General features: G+C 37.7%; 2 protein-coding genes across 2 annotated transcripts in view; both read left to right on the top strand.

The window, feature by feature from the left end:
- The window catches only part of LOC117987916 (uncharacterized), a 128,228-nt gene extending 123,659 nt beyond the window's left edge, over nt 1-4,569 (top strand). The window contains exon 6 of the mRNA XM_069502599.1: nt 575-4,569. Coding sequence (XP_069358700.1) covers nt 575-675 — 101 coding nt within the window. The 3' untranslated portion in view covers nt 676-4,569. The remainder of the gene's footprint in view (nt 1-574) is intronic.
- The window catches only part of LOC117987489 (15-hydroxyprostaglandin dehydrogenase [NAD(+)]-like), a 385,473-nt gene that overhangs the window by 192,156 nt on the left and 173,311 nt on the right, over nt 1-20,006 (top strand). The gene's annotated exons all lie outside the window — the stretch shown is intronic.

Here is a 20,006-nt window from a genome sequence, read left to right as displayed (position 1 = left end):
TAGAATCATGAAATTTGGCAGGTAGGTAGATCTTATAGCTGACATTTGGGGGAAAATCTGAAAACCGTGAATTTAGGGTTAGATCACGCAAAAAAAATTAAATTGTGGTCATGAACTAATAATTAGTATTTTCAACTTTCGAAGTGAGTGACTATATCAAGTGGGGTATCATATGAAAGGTCTTCACCTGTACATTCTAAAACAGATTTTTATTTATTTTTATGCACATAGTTTTTGAATTATCGTGCAAAATGACGAAAAAATACGACTGTAGTACGGAACCCTCATTGCGCGAGCCTGACTCGCACTTGGTCGGTTTTTTCCCTTTTGTACGAATATTGTTACGCGATAACTGCATGAACTATGAATTATCACTTGCCAGCAGGTTTGATTGCAGCCAAGCTCTAGTCTATAAATTAAAAAAAAGGCATCCGCTAAGAAAGGATTTTTGAAAATTCAACGCCTACGAGGGTATAATAGGGGTTTGAAATTTATGTAGTCAACGCGGACAAAGTCGCGAGCATAAGCTAGTTTTGCATAATATTATGACCGTTAATGATTCCTTTTATTTCAGATGCTGCAGGTAAGAGCAACGCAATAAGATTGCGCTGTGAGTTGTTTATCTGGACGTTTTTACTCCTCGCGCGAAGACAAGTGCCTTTACTAGTGAAATAAGACCAGTTGCCTACCGAACTGAACTATCGAATTATTTGTGGACCTTCAAAACGTACGTGAAGCTGTGAGGTATAGATAAGGTAATTATTAAGAGATATACTTAGATTATACAGGGTGTAACCTGAACGCTGGCAAAAACGATAGTACTGATGATTAGTGATAAAATACCACAAAAAACGTAAAAAATCTAAATATATAAAAGGAAAAGGTGACTGACTGACTGACTGATCTATCAACGCACAGCTCAAACTACTGGACGGATCGGGCTGAAATTTAGCATGCAGATAGCTATTATAACGTAGGCATCCGCTAAGAAAGGATTTTTGAAAATTCAACCCCTAAGGGGGTGAAATAGGGGTTTGAAATTTGTGTAGTCTACGCGGACGAAGTCGCGAGCATGAGCTAGTATAAAATAAAATCGTTAACCTAATCCTTCCTACTAATATTATTATAAATGTGAAAGTGTGAATGTTTGGCTGTTTGGATGTGTGTTACTCAATCACGCAAAAACGGCTGAACGGATTTGGATGAAATTTGGAATGAAGATAGATTATACCCTGGAATAACACATAGGCAAATTTTTATCCCGGAAAATCAAAGAATATTCGCGGCATTTTGAAAAATGTAAATCCACGTGGACGAAGTCGCGGGCATCAGTTAGTATCTTATATTTTGTAGAAGTTCACGATATATTGCAAATAAAACATTTGACTGACGCTAGAGGTGAACGAACGTTGCGTATGCCGCGTCGTAGGCGGGTCATCGACCCCAGTTTTGCACGCTATACATTGAGGGTTTGAAAAATACTAAATCACGAAAACTACAAAATGAGGCATTTGATTGTTGGTACTGGATTGTGTTTAGATAATAATATAACAATAACGCTAAGTTTTTGCTAGCGTTCTGGTTACACCCTATATATATATACGTTTCTAGATGGAATTTAGACCTTACATTTTACAAGGAAGTCGATAAAACAGCTTTTTTTTTTTTTAATTATTCATGTACCAAAATTGTAGTTACAAAGTAATAATAAATTAAGTTACATTGGAAATGAGCTATGAGTTTTGCAAACGCTTATACACTAATTATAAACTTTAGACTAACAGACAGACAATCAGTCGAAAGTCTATCTAGACATGTATACTATAATCTAAGAAAACATGAAATATATTATTTGTTTGGTAAAATTTGTAAAGTATTGAGGTTTAAAATTGTAATTTCCAACGAGTGTGTTGTCTGTGAATCCTTCAAGTATAGTGTAAGAGATAAACGTTGTTTAATAGGTATCTTACAAATGTATTTTTTTTCCAAGATCCGATTTATTTATTTTATTTCATTGTTCATATTATAATCAGCATTTTAATTGTTAGCAATTGTTTTTGTATTGTCTACTTAGGACCTAAATTAATTTTAGAACTCTGCTAATTAGGTACGAGCAAAAAATTACATGATTAAAAAAAATTAAAGATCTTATAAATTCGAGTGTCCTACGTACCTATCCTTATTTATATCTTATATTTGCTAAGTAAACAATACGAAATTGCACAGCAAGATTTTTGTAATCTTTATAAACAATAAGCGACACAATATTTGAACGACGTCTTTAAATTAAACACACTTCTTGAGTAATATTTTGCACCCTAAATTATTGTACAGAGATTATTAGGGTTGAATCTAATCAGGTAAGGCGTATTCTTTCTCTGCCTTTTGTTTTTTGCAAATTTACCTTTATCTTTATTTATCTTTCTAAAAAACACCTGTCTCGTGATATTTTTAATGGTTATTTCAACCCATTTGTATATTAATACGTTTCGCAATTTATATTATAGCATGCAATGCAAATATGAACATGCAGAGCCATGCATATGCAGATACGACACGCTTGGTCTGATTCAATCCATAGATTAGTCCAAGAGCTGACAGAGGGAAGTTTAAGGTAGGCATGTTATTGAGTAGTGTGAACACTTTGTAAAATTAATTATTTTTATTTATTAGTAGTCTTTATTTGGTCATATTTACAAAGTTTAAGCTGTCGTTGATTTTTTAAATTCCATTTCAACATGACTGCGATCTTACCTTGTGGTAAGTGATTAAGTGATGATGCAGTCTAAGAGGGTAGCGGGCTGACTTGGAAGGGATGTGTCAGTTTTTATTACACCCGCGCCCCTATTTGATGACCTCCTTATAATTTCTAAATGGTCTGGTCTAGTCTGGTGAGAGGCTTCAGCTGTAGGTAGTTAACACCTTACCGTCAAAGCTGTACCTTGTAGTACAATACCAGTACGCGAAAACCGATGAGAATTAGGGTTTAATAAAAACTAGTCAGCTAACCCCACTTATTATATTAGATTGCATCATCACGTACCATCAGATAAGATCGCAGTGTAGGCATAGAAATAGGTAACTTACAATAAATTTTTATAATTTAAACAATTAAAAAACCTTCTTCTAAACTTCCCACCAGCTTTCCGACTATAAGATCGTTTGTAATAACAACGACTAAGTAATATGTAAAATGAGAATTTGTAATTATTGTTTATAGTAATTATTATTATAATAGAGTAAGTACTTAATAAATTATACAGTCTGATATATTTTGTTCTCATCTTGTAAATAGTAAATAGTTGATAATGTGCCAACATTGTTATGGTTAGTTATTATTTCATTTTATGTTTTTTTGAAAATTGAAAATTATTGCTCAACATTTTATATTTTACTAATTTTATAATATTATCTTCTTAAGTGTTAAAAAATTAATCTGTCTATACATACATAATTATTATAACAAAATAAATAGCTATCACGTAAATATCAACTGGTCGCATAAAAAAATTTAAAAACAAGACTATCCTGCGAAAACTCGAGCTAAAAAGTAAAAAAAGTCTTAAAAATAAACACGCCAGTTAATATTGAATGCACTTATACTACAATATGAACCCTGCAAAAATTTACATTCCTGTTTTGGTTAGTCATAATATACAGAACAAACATGAAAGTTTTGTAATAATATTTATCTAAAGCAAAATCCAGGGAAACGTTATGTTTAACGTCATAATCATAATTTCATTTTCGCGTTAATACCTATTTGTCGTACGCATAACGCGCTCATAAACACCTGCCATATCGTATTACGTTTCCGCGTAAACATTAATACTGCGTGTATCAGTGTTTATTTGCATAATCTAAAACGGGGTGTGTGTAGCCCCTCATACAAAGTATGAGTTAAACTTAGGACAGGGTAACCTATACTTGTACGGGGGGCTATAAACACTTTGAAATCTAATTTCGGTCTCAGCATAGGGTTGTTAAACTTTTATTTTAAAAATATTTTTGCATGTTTTTTTTTTTATATAAAATGTATTTATATTCTATAACAGCTTTTATACAAATTTCTTTATTCCCGTGAGAATTACGAAAACTCCGGAACTACCCCTTGTCTTCATTATAAAAAGAATGAGAAGATGTCCAACCCCTGGCAATAGCTGAATTTTTTTTCTTTTTGGTAGTGAATGGGAATTTCTTTTTTCTAGAAGTCAAGAGTATTTTTGTACTTTTGGATTCTGTAGACTATATAGGCTATTTAATTACCTACACTACACTAGATCATATCCGTGATATCATTGGCAAGCATTTAGTTTTTTTGTATTACTGTGGGAACTCTTTGATTTTCCGGGATAAAAAGTACTCTGTGTCTGTCTCGGGATGCAAGATATCTCTATACCAAATTCCATCCAAATTAGTCAAACAAAAAAAGTAATAGACTCACAGACGTACTTTTACAATTATAATATTAGTGTGGACTCTCTAGTCCCTTTGGACTAGTTCAAAGAATACCAGAAATCCCTAAAAACTTTTTTAATTAATGAAAAGGTATTCTTACGATGGATATATCTAAATATATAAAAGGAAAAGGTGACTGACTGACTGATCTATCAATGCACAGCTCAAACTACTGCTACGACGTAGGCGTCCGCTAAGAAAGGATTTTTGAAAATTCAACCCCTAAGGGGGTGAAATAGGGGTTTGAATTTGTGTAGTCCACGCGGACGAAGTCGCGAGCATAAGCTAGTTAATTTATAAAAAGCAACTTGCCAACCCTAAGTACAAAGTTCGGTAAGATATATTTACCCCGTAATACCAATAACATTATGTAACACAACTTTTCTCCCTCGCACTTCAATACAAAGTATCGCTCCATCTCTTTCCCTCTCTTAACAATGGTCCACAAATATCAGAGGTAAGATGGAACCGTCTTACCCTCAATTACCTACTGAGTAGCGGCTGAATTCAAAGAGATTTCTTTACATTAAATATATATTGGGTTTCACACACAATATTTACGATTCAATAATTACAAAAAAATCATTTATATTGTTAGTTTACAAAAACTTCTATACGTGCAAAAAGGACATCTTATTGCAGATAGGTCTAGGTCACAATAAAATCATAATTTTTTTCTTTAGCCAGTCGTAACAGTACGTAAAAGTGAATTTGTGTAAATTGGAGAAAAAATTATATAAATTAGTCTTTTCCTGCGAATTCGGGCAAAAATGAAACTAAATGTACAATCATATTATGATTATTTTTATGGATCTGAAAAATATACTTAGGATGTAAAAATTTGGTCTTCTTATTTTTCTGTTTCAGTCGGTGCTACTTTTCTGTTTGGAAGAGCTAAGTTATCAGTAAAATCACCATTGAAATTGTCAACTTTATATGATTTAATATAGAATAGTACATAGAGATATGGGTAATCATTCATCTAAGGAATAGTAGGTATAGATGACAAATCACGAACAAAATGTCATCACTCAAGTGACCAGATATTTTTAAAATGAAAACAAAAATTTATTTATTTAATTATTCTAAAATTGGTAAAACTATTATTTTTGCTTTTATTTTTCGGTCGACTTCAAAGCATTTATTACAATAAATCTTCTAGATTTCATATCGCTGGATTTAACTTAAAAGTCCTGCCCAACACAGGTCCTGTCTAATACAAAAGTCGTGTGACTAGCTCCTCGACTATTAGTTGAATAGGGGAATTTGCCAGCCTTTGTTATGGCAACTAGCTAGCTAATTCAGTTAAATTGTGGCTTTGTTTCAATTGGGTTATAATAACGCCGTTTTAAACTAAGTGAAACTGAGGTTAAGGGTACGAATAGAAATAAAATTACTAATTTTATTCTATTTCTTGATGCATTACAAAAACTATTTTAAATCTAATATAGAAGGAAAAGCTGGCTGTCTGACTGACTGACTGCGATCAGGTTCCTTTTATGATGTGCAAGCCTACTGATTCACTAACTTATTGTCTAACTTTTTACACTGAGGAAGTTATTTCTGTTATTAAATCGTTGAAATCTAACGCTGCCACTGGTTGGGATGGGATTCCTCCAATAATATTAAAAAGATACTCACAAATTTTGGCCCCTATTCTATGTTACATATTTAATCAAAGTTTTGCTTTAGGTCTGTTTCCAACAGCCTTTAAAAAGGCAATTATAATTCCAATTTTCAAAAGTGGTGATGAAAAATCTATAAATAATTACCGGCCGATTGCGATACTTACGGCACTGTCAAAAATCCTAGAACGTTTGGTTTGCACAAGACTAGTCCATTACCTTGAGCACTACAACTTGATTTCCACCCAACAATTCGGGTTCAGAAAAAATAAAAGTACAAACGATGCTGTTCTCGAACTCACAAATAACGTTATTAGCCATCTAAATAATCGTGACAAAGTTCTAACCATATTCTTGGACCTTGCGAAGGCCTTTGACACAGTTCCCATTCCTACTCTCTTAGTCAAGTTAGAAGGAATGGGTATTCGTGGAAATCAATTGAAATTCTTCCGTAGCTACCTTACTGGGCGAACACAAACGACAAAAATCGATAATAACTTGAGTAATGAGCTACCAGTTTCTTATGGCGTCCCGCAAGGTAGCATACTTGGCCCGACTCTCTTTCTTGTCTTTATCAACGACCTCTGCAACCTTCAAATTCCAAATGCCCAAATAGTCTCCTTCGCCGATGACACAGCAGTTACCTTTCATGCTAAATCTTGGACTGGACTTGAAAAAGCCGCTCAACTTGGTTTCAACACTGTCCACAACTGGCTACTTTCTCATTTTTTAACTCTCAACGTTACCAAAACCAAATTTATGACCTACTCAATACGTTCTAATACACAGCCTACAACTCCTTTAACCATCAAAGTTCACTCTTGCTCCAATAGGCTAAATGCCAACTGTCATTGTGACTCCATAGCTTCTACTGATAAAATTAAATATCTCGGTATTGTTCTGGATCAAAAATTAAACTTTAAAGACCACGTCGACTTACTCACTAGCAGGGTGCGAAAATTAATTTTTATTTTCAAAAATCTACGAAGCATTGCAAATTCTACTGTGATCCGTAATGTGTATTATGCTCTTTGCCAATCAATAATTCTATACTGCATCACATGTTGGGGTGGCACTGCTAAAACTATTTTAAAGCCCCTTGAAATTGCTCAGCGGGCTATACTAAAGGTGGCAACTTTTCGGCCTATCCTCTTTCCTACTACGTTATTGTATAAGGATTGTGGCGTCCTTAGTGTCAGAAAGCTTTTTATTTTAAATATAATTATACACCAGCACAAAAATACTCCATACAGATATATTGAAAAGCGGCGTCAAGATAAGATCTGCACCTTACGTGCGCCTAAATTAGCCTTTACAAAGCGATTCTACTACTATCTTGGCCCATTTCTATATAATAAGATTAATGCAGAATTACCCATCTTTAAGTTGCCGCTTACTCAGTGTAAAAAGAAAGTTATATCCTTTTTGTTGAATAAATCTTATGACGAAACAGAAGATTTCTTACAATCTATCAGTACATCTACTATATTCTCAATAAATAATAATAACTAAAGTGAATAGAAATAAATATAATTTATTTATTTTTTATTTATTTATTATTTTAATTTACTTACACAACATTACTTAATATACACATAACCCACCCCTACACATTTACACTTACTCACACACACACACACACACACACACACACACACACACACACACACACACACACACACACACACACACACACACACACACACACACACACACACAAACACACACACACACACACACCCATAGATTTCCTTTGCAACAATCTAGGTTCATACGTTTATTTAAATGTAAAACGTTATAGATTAACAACTTTCTACAAAAAATTTATTTATTTATTACTTTTTAGATAACCGAGGGAGAGGGTTGGCTATCCTTAACACAGATCTAAAAATCTAGCTAGGATAGCCAGTTCTTGATCTTGTAACATTCATAATATTAAGCACTAATTGTTCAAGATCAAACCCATGTATGTGTGTAACTATATGATTGAAAAATAAACGTTTTATTTATTTATTTAAAAAAATTTAACTCTGACTGATAACCACCGAGCTCATTTGACATTTATTTTAATTTCATTGAAGGATTTCTTCGAATAAATATTTTATTAATATCACTCAGTGAAGCAATGTAGAACCAATCAATGTCAAATGAGCTCGGTGGCTATCATTCAGAGTTAGACACTGAGTTAGCGAATCATCCCGCAGGTATATTATAACATGGGGTTATTCAAGGGGCGGACCAACAAATTCCTAAAAGGCCGGCAACGCATCGGCGGCTCCTCTGGTGCTGCAAATGTTCATGGGCGGCGGTAATCACTTAACATCAGGTGACCCGCCTGCTCGCTTGCTCGCTATATCTATTTAAAAAAAAAAAAAAAAAAAAAAGGTATAGGTAGGTTACCATTTCCCGAGGTAAAAATTAATATTCTATGTTATTTTTAGTTGTTTGTCTTTGAAATTGATAAAGTAGATGAGATGAAAACAAACACAAACTTTCGGATTTATAACATTAGTTTGTGGATATAAGAATGTGTGTTTAGGTCTTTTGAGCACGACTAATTTTGCTTTTTGGATGTTTAATATTGGACCTTTGGACGACCTCCCTGGCGCAGCGGTAAGCACTGTGGTCTTATTAGTGAGAGGTCCCGGGTTCGATTCCTGGCAGGGATTTGGAATTTTACAATTTCTAAATTTTTGGTCTCGTCTGACCGTGTATTCGGCCGTGGCTAATTACCACCCTACCGGCAAACCCGTGCCGCTAAGCGATTTAGCGTTCTGGTACGATGCCGTGTAGAAACCAAAAGGACAATAATTTATGAAAAACTGTCATACTCATACCCCTTCCAGGTTAGCCCGCCTCCATCTTAGACTGCATCGTCACTTACCACCAGGTGAGATTGCAGTCAACTTGTACCTACTGAATAAAAAAACCTTTCATACTTCAATCCGTTCTTTACAACGTTGCTCTACACGTACTATGAGTACCCTTATTATAAATGCGAAAGTGTGTTTGTTTGTTGGTTTGTCCTTCAATCACGTCGCAACGGTGCACCGGATTGACGTGATTTTTTGCATGGGTATAGATAAAGACCTGGCGAGTGACATAGGCTTCTTTTTATCCCGGAAAATCAAAGAGTTCCCACGGGGATTTTAAAAAACCTTATTCCACGCGGAAGAAGTCGCGGGCATCAGCTAGTAAATTATAAAATTAAATAGCTCATGTTTGTTATTTATATAATAATATGTATGTATAGACAGATAAATATTATTTTTATTACAATCGTGAGTTTGCGCCAAAAAACATTAAAGATGTTTGAATATCATAACTTGTTTTATTGAATTTACGTTCGCATTGAAAAAACCGGCCAAGTGCGTACCTACTTACTTGTTAAATTATTATTTTCTATAGCAAAACTTATTTAGTTATATTGTATGTTTACCATGTTCTTCATATTTTATCACTTCTATTGTAAATCTGAATTTTTTAAAATAAAATAAATCTATTGTACAGAATAAAATAAATGAAATTATCTGAATGTCAATAATAAAATTATTGAAATATAATAATTCGTTTCATTTTCGGCTAAGTTTTATTTCGAAATCCCAACTCTCCATAGAATAAAATTCGGAACGCATGAATCTGGAAGAGTATCTAGATAATTTTAAATAGGTACCTACATATAATATCAAAAATTGGGTATTTTCCTACTTTTGAATTTGATAAATATTATTACTTTATTATAAACTAGGATAAAAATAATTACGTACGCTGGAAAAAATATTAAAATCCAACAAAGATTTGCAAAATTACAGGCATTTTAATTTTGGAGTGGGAGGGTCTTTCCCTTTCCCTTTCTCGCAAAACGAAAATTTGTATGAAACCGCACGAAGCCGTGGTAGACTATGGCCAAACCCTTCTCACTCTGAGAGGAGACCCGTGCTCTGTAGTGAGCCGGCGATGGGTTGATCATGATGATGATGAAGGTTACCTTCCAGAGGTTCGATAGAGGCCAGAGCAATCGTGCGGTAACCGGTGACGAGCGATCCTGAACCTCCATAGTAATTCCGGGACATTTGCCATGAGATCAATGGCGTCACATTTGCCATGAGATCAATGGTGTCACATTTGCCATGAGATCAATGGCGTCACATTTGCCATGAGATCAATGGCGTCACATTTGCCATGAGATCAATGGCGTCACATTTGCCATGAGATCAATGGCGTCACATTTGCCATGAGATCAATGGCGTCACATTTGCCATGAGATCAATGGCGTCACATTTGCCATGAGATCAATGGCGTCACATTTGCCATGAGATCAATGGCGTCACATTTGCCATGAGATCAATGGCGTCACATTTGCCATGAGATCAATGGCGTCACATTTGCCATGAGATCAATGGCGTCACATTTGCCATGAGATCAATGGCGTCACATTTGCCATGAGATCAATGGCGTCACATTTGCCATGAGATCAATGGCGTCACATTTGCCATGAGATCAATGGCGTCACATTTGCCATGAGATCAATGGCGTCACATTTGCCATGAGATCAATGGCGTCACATTTGCCATGAGATCAATGGCGTCACATTTGCCATGAGATCAATGGCGTCACATTTGCCATGAGATCAATGGCGTCACATTTGCCATGAGATCAATGGCGTCACATTTGCCATGAGATCAATGGCGTCACATTTGCCATGAGATCAATGGCGTCACATTTGCCATGAGATCAATGGCGTCACATTTGCCATGAGATCAATGGCGTCACATTTGCCATGAGATCAATGGCGTCACATTTGCCATGAGATCAATGGCGTCAGACAGCTCTCCTTTATACTGTGGTTATACAACGCAGGCTCTGTATGCTAAACGCATCAAACAACATAAGTCGAAGTCCCGCAAATTGCTAATGCGCGTGGCCGCCATTTTAGTGACGTCAGCACTAGACTGAAGTTTCGAGCTGATGGTATATTTTTATTGCAGTTGACGTCAAAATGACGTCATTTCGATGTTAATAAGACATGGTTCCAGCGCAATAGCAATTTGCGGGACTGTTACGACTAATTTAATTAAAACTAGGTGGTATTACATACACAAAAGTATAAACAGTAGAAGTTATGTGCTATGAAGAACAGTGAAGGAAAACATCGTGAAGAAACTTACAGTTCTTTATATTAATGTTCTGAAAAGTGTGTGAAATCTGCATTTGGTCAGCGTGGCAGATTACAGCTTACCTGATGTAACCAGAGACCCGTGGTCAATAGTGAGCCTCCAATGGGTTGATGATAATGATGATGATGATAAATAATGTAATAGTTATATTTGTCGGGTTAACTCGGCAGTAATCGGAACGCAAACGTCTAGCGACGTCGATGGAGTCCAGTAGGGCGATTGTCTAAAACCTGCATCTATCATTATTACAATCTCAATTGTTCTGATTGGCTGAATTTGTGCTATTCTTGTTGCAACAATACATTGTGGCCAATAGTGAGCGAGCAGAGATGATTGCGATCGTGACATTGTAGCTGTCAAACAACCGCGGTAGGGCCACTGGCATTTCATCTAAGGCATTGAGGCCACTGGAGTCTGCACGTTATGACACAATCTGGGTTACCAAGGAGACTAAGAAAAACAACAGGGTTTGAATAATTAATCTATGATGCATAGATCGCTATGCTATGATGGTTTGAATATGGTAAGAGAAAAGACTTGAGTAGAATCACTAGAATCCTATCCCGCGTTCCTACTTAGTAACATAATAACCCTATTGATAAATGCCCAATAGAAGAAAACAAGACGATCCTAGAGTTCTGCGTTCTGCCATTATATGTATTTAAGTTCTTTAGGCACCTTACAAGGAAGAATGATACCTACCATGCATCGTACACCTCGTGGTACAAAATCTAGTGGAGGGTACACGTCCACATAGTCGTTCCGCAACCATGTCCACTTAGTAGTGGACGGATTTAGCCCGCTCCGCAACAAACACGCCTGTCTCCGTGTGTGCACGTATAATGCCACCAATAGTAGTCGCTGGAGCGAGATCGCACGCGTAGCACTGAAGCCACGACCACTCTGCCAAGAGTGAACGATTGAGAAGAAGCTCTAAGTTATATTTAATTAAAGATAGAACTAATTAACAACAGATAGCAAAATAATAACTGAACTTGTTTCGCTCGAAGCTAGCGTCCAGAGCTGCAAGCAGGTAGGTAACTACTGACTGGAGTTTGCTAAATGAGAAAAATTCCCAACTTGTACAACAATGTTGTTTACTTTGTGCCTGCAAAAAATAACGACGAAGTTTAAAGGTGCCAACGCACCTGAGCTGCACTGCAGGGCGCGTCGCTTCAGGCCGCGCGTCGGTATCTATCGTACTACAAATGCAGTAAGCGGCAGCTCCAACTTCATGGTTGGGTTTTCTTTTTAATAGACATTATTTTGACAGTTGGGAAAGAGAACGCACGTGTTTGGGAAAGGTAAAAAAAAGCACGAGTATGTAATAGCTCACATCCCGAACGCTATACGTCCCTGCAATACGCCACTTTTTGAGCAGCTGTATTAAAAATAATATTTTGACGCTTTGTGCTGCGAGGTGCAGTGCAGTGCAGCGTAGCTCAGGTGCGTGGGTACCTTAACGGTCTCGCTGTTGCCAAGTGATCAGGAATTGATTCGCATCAGGTGGTTTTTGGTTCGAATCTATATACAGGGTGTAACCAGAACGATGGCAAAAACTTAACGATATTGTTATTTCACCTAAACACAATCCAATACCAATAACCATTAGCCTCATTTTGTAGTTTTAGTGATTTAGTATTTTTCAAACCCGCAATGTATGGCGTGCAAAGCTTGGGTCAATGCCCCGCCTACGACGCAACATTGACTCCGAATGGCCCACTTACGCAACGTTCGTTGATCTCTAGCGTCAGTCCGATGCTTATTAATCAATTTCAATTACAATATTTTTTTTTAAATTCAAATACAAGTTAGCCCTTGACTGCAATCTCACCTGGTGGTCAGTGATGATGCAGTCTAAGATGATAGCGGGCTAACCTGGAAGGGGTATGGCAGTTTTTATTAAACCCATACCCCTTTGGTTTCTACACGGCATCGTACCGGAACGCTAAATCGCTTGGCGGCACGGCTTTGCCGGTAGGGTGGTAACTAGCCACGGCCGATGCCTCCCACCAGATCAGACCAGAAATTTAGAAATTATAAAATTCCAAACCCCTGCCAGGAATCGAACCCGGGACCTCCCACTATTAAGACCACAGCGCTCCCCACTACGCCAGGGAGGTCGTCAAAAACAATATACAAAAAGGAAGTACTTAAAAGCATTTTTAAGATGCCACTGTAATTTAATGTAACAGCAAAAATTATTAAAACATTTTTTTCTTCTCCAAATCGTGTTACCGTAATAATTTTCTTGGGCAAAATACCGGGAAAATTGCGTTGACCTTCGCCTTTACAATTACTCCAATTGGTTTTAATGTCGTTCGTCGAATTTTACCTTCGCCTTTCTATTTAATTCTTGACTTTCAAGGACAGAACAGTTACCTACCATTACATATTATCTTAAATATATAAAAAGAAAAGGTGACTGACTGACTGACTGATCTATCAACGCACAGCTCAAACTATTGGATGGTTCGGGCTGAAATTTTGCATGCAGATAGCTATTATGATGTAGACATCCGCTAAGAAAGGATTTTTGAAAATTCAACCCCTAAGGGGGTAAATTAGGGGTTTGAAATTTGTGTAGTTCACGCGGACGAAGTCGCGAGCATGAGCTAGTGTACAAATAATTCTTATTCTAGTTTCCTAACTATATTTGATTCAATTATTTTTTACTAGCTGATGCCCGCGACTTCGTATGCGCGAATTTAGGTTTTTTAAAAATCCCGCGGGAACTCTTTGATTTTCCCGGGATAAAAAGTAGCCTATGTCACTCTCCACGTCTTAAACTATACCCATGCAAAAAATCACGTCGATCCGCTGCTCCGTTGCGACGTGATTGAAGGAAAAACCAACAAACCAACAAACAAACACACTTTCGCATTTATAATAGGGGTTTCCGGGTTAAAAATCCGGGTCAATCCCTTTTAGTTATTAAGTACTAACATAGTGATTAAGTATTTTGTTACTAACTCCTTAGTGTTTAAGTATTAACATAGTTATTAAGTATTTATTGTTACTAACACATAATGGATCAATTGTTGTCCGATTTAATAAATTAAAATTAAAAATTAAATTAAATTAAAAAGTAGCCTATGTCACTCTCCAGGTCTAAAACTATACCCATGCAAAAAATCACGTCGATCCGTTGCTCCGTTGCGACGTGATTGAAGGAAAAACCAACAAACCAACAAACAAACACACTTTCGCATTAATAATAAGGGTAGTGATAATAGGGGTAGTAATTCCATTAGAAGTTAGCCCTTGACTGCCTTGATCTCACCTGGTAGTAAGTGATGATGCAGTCAAAGATTGAAGCGGGCTAACTTGGAAGGCGCGTGGCAGTTTATTACACCCTTAAGGGAGAGTTATGGAGATCAGACCCAGAGCATACCCTCGGATATCTATCACGCTTCAGTCCGGATTAGAGGCCATATGCCAACGAGGAAGCCAACAGAAGAATTCGGCTAGGTTGGGCAGCGTTTGGGAAAATGAGTAAAAAAAAGTCTTCTCATCGTCAATTCCTCAGTGCCTGAAGACGAAAGTCTTTAACCAGTGTGTTCTTCCCGTCCTCACCTATGGTGCTGAAACGTTGACGCTGACAAACGGCCTTGTTCACAAATTCAAAGTTGCTCAGCGAGCTATGGAGAGGGCTATGTTAGGAGTTTCACTGAGGGATAAGATCCGAAATGAGGAGATCCGCAGGAGAACCAAGGCCACTGACATAGCCCAAACTATTAGCAAGCTGAAGTGGCAGTGGGCAGGTCATGCCTGTCGTAGAGGCGATGGCCGTTGCAGCCGAAGAGTCCTTGAGTGGACCAGCACGATGGACCGACGATATAACGAGGCTAGCGGGAAGTGGCTGAGATGATCAGTGGATGAGAAAGGCTGAGGGCCAGGTGTGGTGGCGTTCTTTAGGGAAGGTCTATGTCCAACAGTGGACGTCCATGATGTGATGATAATGTATGCCAACATTTCTCCAGCTGATGTTTCTTTAAAACAAAGTCTCATTTTCAGCTCAAACAAGACATCATTTTTCTTTTTAGTACTGTCGAGCTCGTAGTTTTAAGCTTACCTAGTTTTAATTTTTTTAATTTGTAACATTTGGTTTGTATGTTTTGCTTTTTTTTTTGTATTTTCTTGTTTTGTGAGCTGAATAAACTTTTATTTATTTATTTATTTTATTTATTTTCATTGGAGTTGAATCCATTCAAAATAATGTTTAATTGTTCTTACAAAAGTTGGTTGAATGTAAATAAATCTGAGTACTTTAATCGTCCTAATCTTTGTGTTTTGGGAAATTAACCCCTGAAAAGTTATTACAAGGAACAACAAACATAGGACTTCCGACAAAATAAATCTAAATATATAAAAGGAAAAGGTAACTGACTGACTGATCTATCAACGCACAGCTCAAACTACTGGACGGATCGGACTGAAATTTGGCATGCAGATAGCTATTATGACGTAGGCATCCGCTAAGAAAGGATTTTTGATAATTCAACCCCTAAGGGGGTGAAATAGGACTTTGAAATTTATGGAGTCCACGCGGACGAAGTCGCGGGCATAAGCTACCTAGTTTTATATAATCGTTGTAATTTTATACAAAGTTTCATCATCATCATCATCATTATCAATATATCACCGGCTCACGGGAACAGTTCTCTTTTCAGTAAGAGAAGGGTTTGGCCATAGTCGACCACGCTGGCCAAGTACGGATTGGCAGACATCAGTACCCTTATTATAAATGTGAAAGTGTGTTTGTTTATTGGTTTGTCCTTCAATCACGTCGCAACGTTGCAACGGATTCACGTGAATGGGTATAGATAAACACCTGGAGAGTGACATAGGCTACTTTTTATCCCGGAAAATCAAAGAGTTCCCACGGGATTTTTAAAAACACCTAATTCCACGCGGATGAAGTCGCGGGCATCAGCTAGTAATGTATACATATATAGATTTCTCTACGAGTATAATACGAGCGACAGGAAAGAACGAAATGGCTTAAGGTCAGAAAGCCCTCAAGATTAATGAGCAGAACAGTTTTGCGCGAAATAAAACTATACTTACGCTCGAAGGGGCGGCAATTCCGGCTAACAACGGCTATTGGCCGGCAAATAGCCGGATGCCGGGCTATAAACACGACCGGCTATAATTGTCAACCCGGCTATATTGGTATAGCCCACACATAATGCAACTTTTTCCGGACTAAAAGATAGTTATAGGGTTTAGCAGCTAAGCTTTTTCACACTACGGGCACCTACGGATATAAATAATAATCTAAATATATAAAAGGTGACTGACAGACTGACTGACTGACTGATCTATTAACGCACAGCTCAAACTACTGAACGGATCAGGCTGTGTGGCATGCAGATAGCTATTATGACGTAAGCATCCGCTAAGAAAGGATTTTTGAAAATTCAACCCCTAAGGGAGTGAAATAGGGCTTTAAAATTTGTGTAGCCCATGCAGACGAAGTCGCGAACATAAGCTAGTCATCCAATACGAGCAGTTCATTCCTCATCTTTAGTTCCCATACAAGTGTACCGGGTATTTTTATCTTTCTATCTTTACTAGTTTATTCCTTTTCAGCTATTTATTGCTTTGAATCTTCATAAATATTTCGGTATTGTAAAAACTTTTTATTTGTTGTACACACTATAACTACACGGGTTTTATTGTATTGGAATCATCGATATAAATGACAAGATATGATCAAGTAAACAAAATTTTTCACGGTTTTGGAACCAAATAAATCAGCGCCACCTCTTACATACTATAATGAACGACCCGTTCCGAAATCCAGACATCACTGAGGTTGCATTGGTGCTAAATAAACATTTTAGGACCAATGAGTCGGTGCCATTTTGCTTGTTCAGTGGCCCTGTCCTTACGAAGTAATATATATTCAATGATTGGAATTGTTTTCCTGTTATTGTGAGTAAACTTCAGCATGTCCATTTATATTCGTATAGAAAAAGGGAAAATGAAAAATCGATGCGTCAGTTTATTTTTAAACCTCAGTTTACTAGATGATGTATTTAGGTTTTTAAAAATCCTGTGGGAACTCTTTGATTTTCCGGGATTAAAAGTAGCCTATGTCCTTCCCCGGGATGCAAGCTATCTCAATACCAAATTTCGTTCAAATCAGTTGGACAATTAACAACTTATTGGTGTAACCTACAATCAGCAAATAAATAATTTGTATTTTTTTTTATTTGACGGATGGGCCATGAAAGGCTAGCAGACAGACAGATAGATAGACAAATAGGCAGACAGACACACACGTGGCCAGCGTGGTAGACTATGGCCAAAACCCTTCTCACTCTGAGAGGAGACCCGTGCTCTGTAGTGAGCCGGTGATGAGTTGATCATGATGATGATAATGATGATGGGTTTTAAAATGGTTGTGTCACACAGTTAAATGAACAGACAGACTGGGCAAATCTATAAAGAGTCTTTACTAAGGAATCATAAAAAGTTTAATCGTCTTTATTTTTTTATTTTATTTTTTTATTTTTTTTCCACACAAACATAAAAAACACAATATTGGTTTCTTCGTGCTCGTAAGCGCTTGGCGGCTTGTCTGAGCACTGCACATTAAACTAGGGATTCAAAGTACCAAATAACGTTGCGACAAAGGACAGTAATCGGTCGTTTATTTCGTAGTTAATAAAGAAAAATGCTATTTGGAGCAATGCCTAGAACAATTCGGGCAGTAAATATGGGAATAGATGACCTAGATTGTGGCTTTATAATACTAGTCGCTAACTCCACTGGCAAAGTGGCCTAACTCACATTTTTCTTAAATTCTTTTTACCACTTGACTGCAATGAAAGTCATCATCAGCCGATAGACGTCCACTGATGGACATAGGTCTCTTGTAAAGACTTCCACACGCCGTGCCACGGTCTTGTGCGTCCTTTTTATGACTCGTTTGATGTCGTCTGTCCACCTAGAGGGGGGAGGGGGGGAGGGGGGGGGGGGAGAAAATCACGTTGATCTGTTGCTTCCGCATGGGTATCTAGTAATGTTAAATTACATTCAGGGCCTAGAAAGGCTGGCAATGGTTGTGGTTCCTCTGGTATTGCAAATGTTCATGGGCGGCGGCAATCACTTAACATCAGGTGACCCGCCTGCTATTTTACTCGCTAATTTTACAAAAAAAAAAGTCTACTTTGTGATTTGAATATTCTGGGACTCTTATAAATGTAACGAGGTTAACACAAAATTATACATACCAATTTCATTTTGATTTTTTGGCGGATTTGTGGTTAGGCCACTTTTTCGTTGATTGTCTCTCCTATTACATAGTTGGTTAAGATAAGGCGCAATGAATCGAGTCGGAATGTCCGTCCGTTTATTGTGGCTGTCCGACACGCGTCGCGGCTATTGCCCAAACTTTTACGAGCATGGGTTTATTCCTCGTTAAACTGTTTATTTTTCCTTTTCCTTGGTTGTCTCTGTCACTCATACCCATGTGACGTTTTGTCAGTCTCAGCGAGCGTTTTCGTAGAGCGTTCTCTCTGTCATTGAGACCGACAAAACGTGACACTATAGGTATGAGTGACGGAGACAATGCTCTACGAAGCCGAAATCTCTTTCTAAAAGACGATGTACAATACTTCCTGCCGGGTACTGTTATAGAAGTAGGTAAGTCAGGTGGAATCAGATCAGCACTTAATTACAACGCTCGACGGCAACCACGAGCTACTCGCGTCCAATAAACGCTTGATTAATGGCCCCAATTACAACGCTGCCAGCTTTAATACTATCTGCGTAGATTATAACACGTATAATAATATTTATCTATATATATAATATGCTCCTACTCTATAAGGCGCAAGTCCGCCCTCACATGGAGTACTGCTCCCACCTTTGGGCTGGAGCACCCCAGTACCAACTCCTTCCATTTGATCGGATCCAAAGGCGGGCTGTTCGACTTGTGGACGATCCCAAACTAACCGCCTCGTTGGAAAGCCTGGAGCACCGCAGAGACGTTAGCTCTCTATGCGTGTTCTATCGCCTGTATAATGGGGAGTGCTTTGAGGAGCTTTTTGACCTCATTCCACCCTCTTTTTTCTACAGCCGTACCGCGCGCCACCGTAAGGAATTTCACCCTCACCATCTGGGTGTCTGGTGCACTTCAACCGTCCGCTGCGCCAGATCCTTCTAGCCACGTGCAAACTGTGGAACCAACTCCCATCGGCGGTGTTCCCACTAGATTATAACATGGGGTTATTCAAGGGGCGGACCAACAAATTCCTAAAAGGCCGGCAACGCATCGGCGGCTCCTCTGGTGCTGCAAATGTTCATGGGCGGCGGTAATCACTTAACATCAGGTGACCCGCCTGCTCGATTGCTCGCTATCTCTATTTAAAAAAAAAAATATAATAGTCATAATAATATTACAGAGCGTAAACTCTTTTCCAAATGTTATGCGTTCGATCCATGTTCTATCATTTCTAAATCAGTCGGTGATTACGGATTTGTTCAATAGCCCTGTCCATACGAAGTAATATATAAGTCAATGGCCGTTAAGTATATTTTTCACAAAATGAAACTGCATTTTCACTGGGCCGTCTCCGATTTTCACAACACAAATCACCTGCACAGTGGCTTCAATTTACATGTAAATTAAAGTGAATACAAATTTAATTTACGCACGTCCAACAAACGCGTGCGATACGTCACCCGTATCGATTCCAATCACGCACTTTCATATTACTTGGAAAAACGAAAA

This window comes from Maniola hyperantus, chromosome 13, assembly GCF_902806685.2.
Source record: "Maniola hyperantus chromosome 13, iAphHyp1.2, whole genome shotgun sequence".
NCBI lineage: Eukaryota > Metazoa > Arthropoda > Insecta > Lepidoptera > Nymphalidae > Maniola > Maniola hyperantus.
The sequence above is the reverse complement of the archived record's forward strand: the minus strand, read 5'-3'. Positions and strand labels throughout refer to the sequence as shown.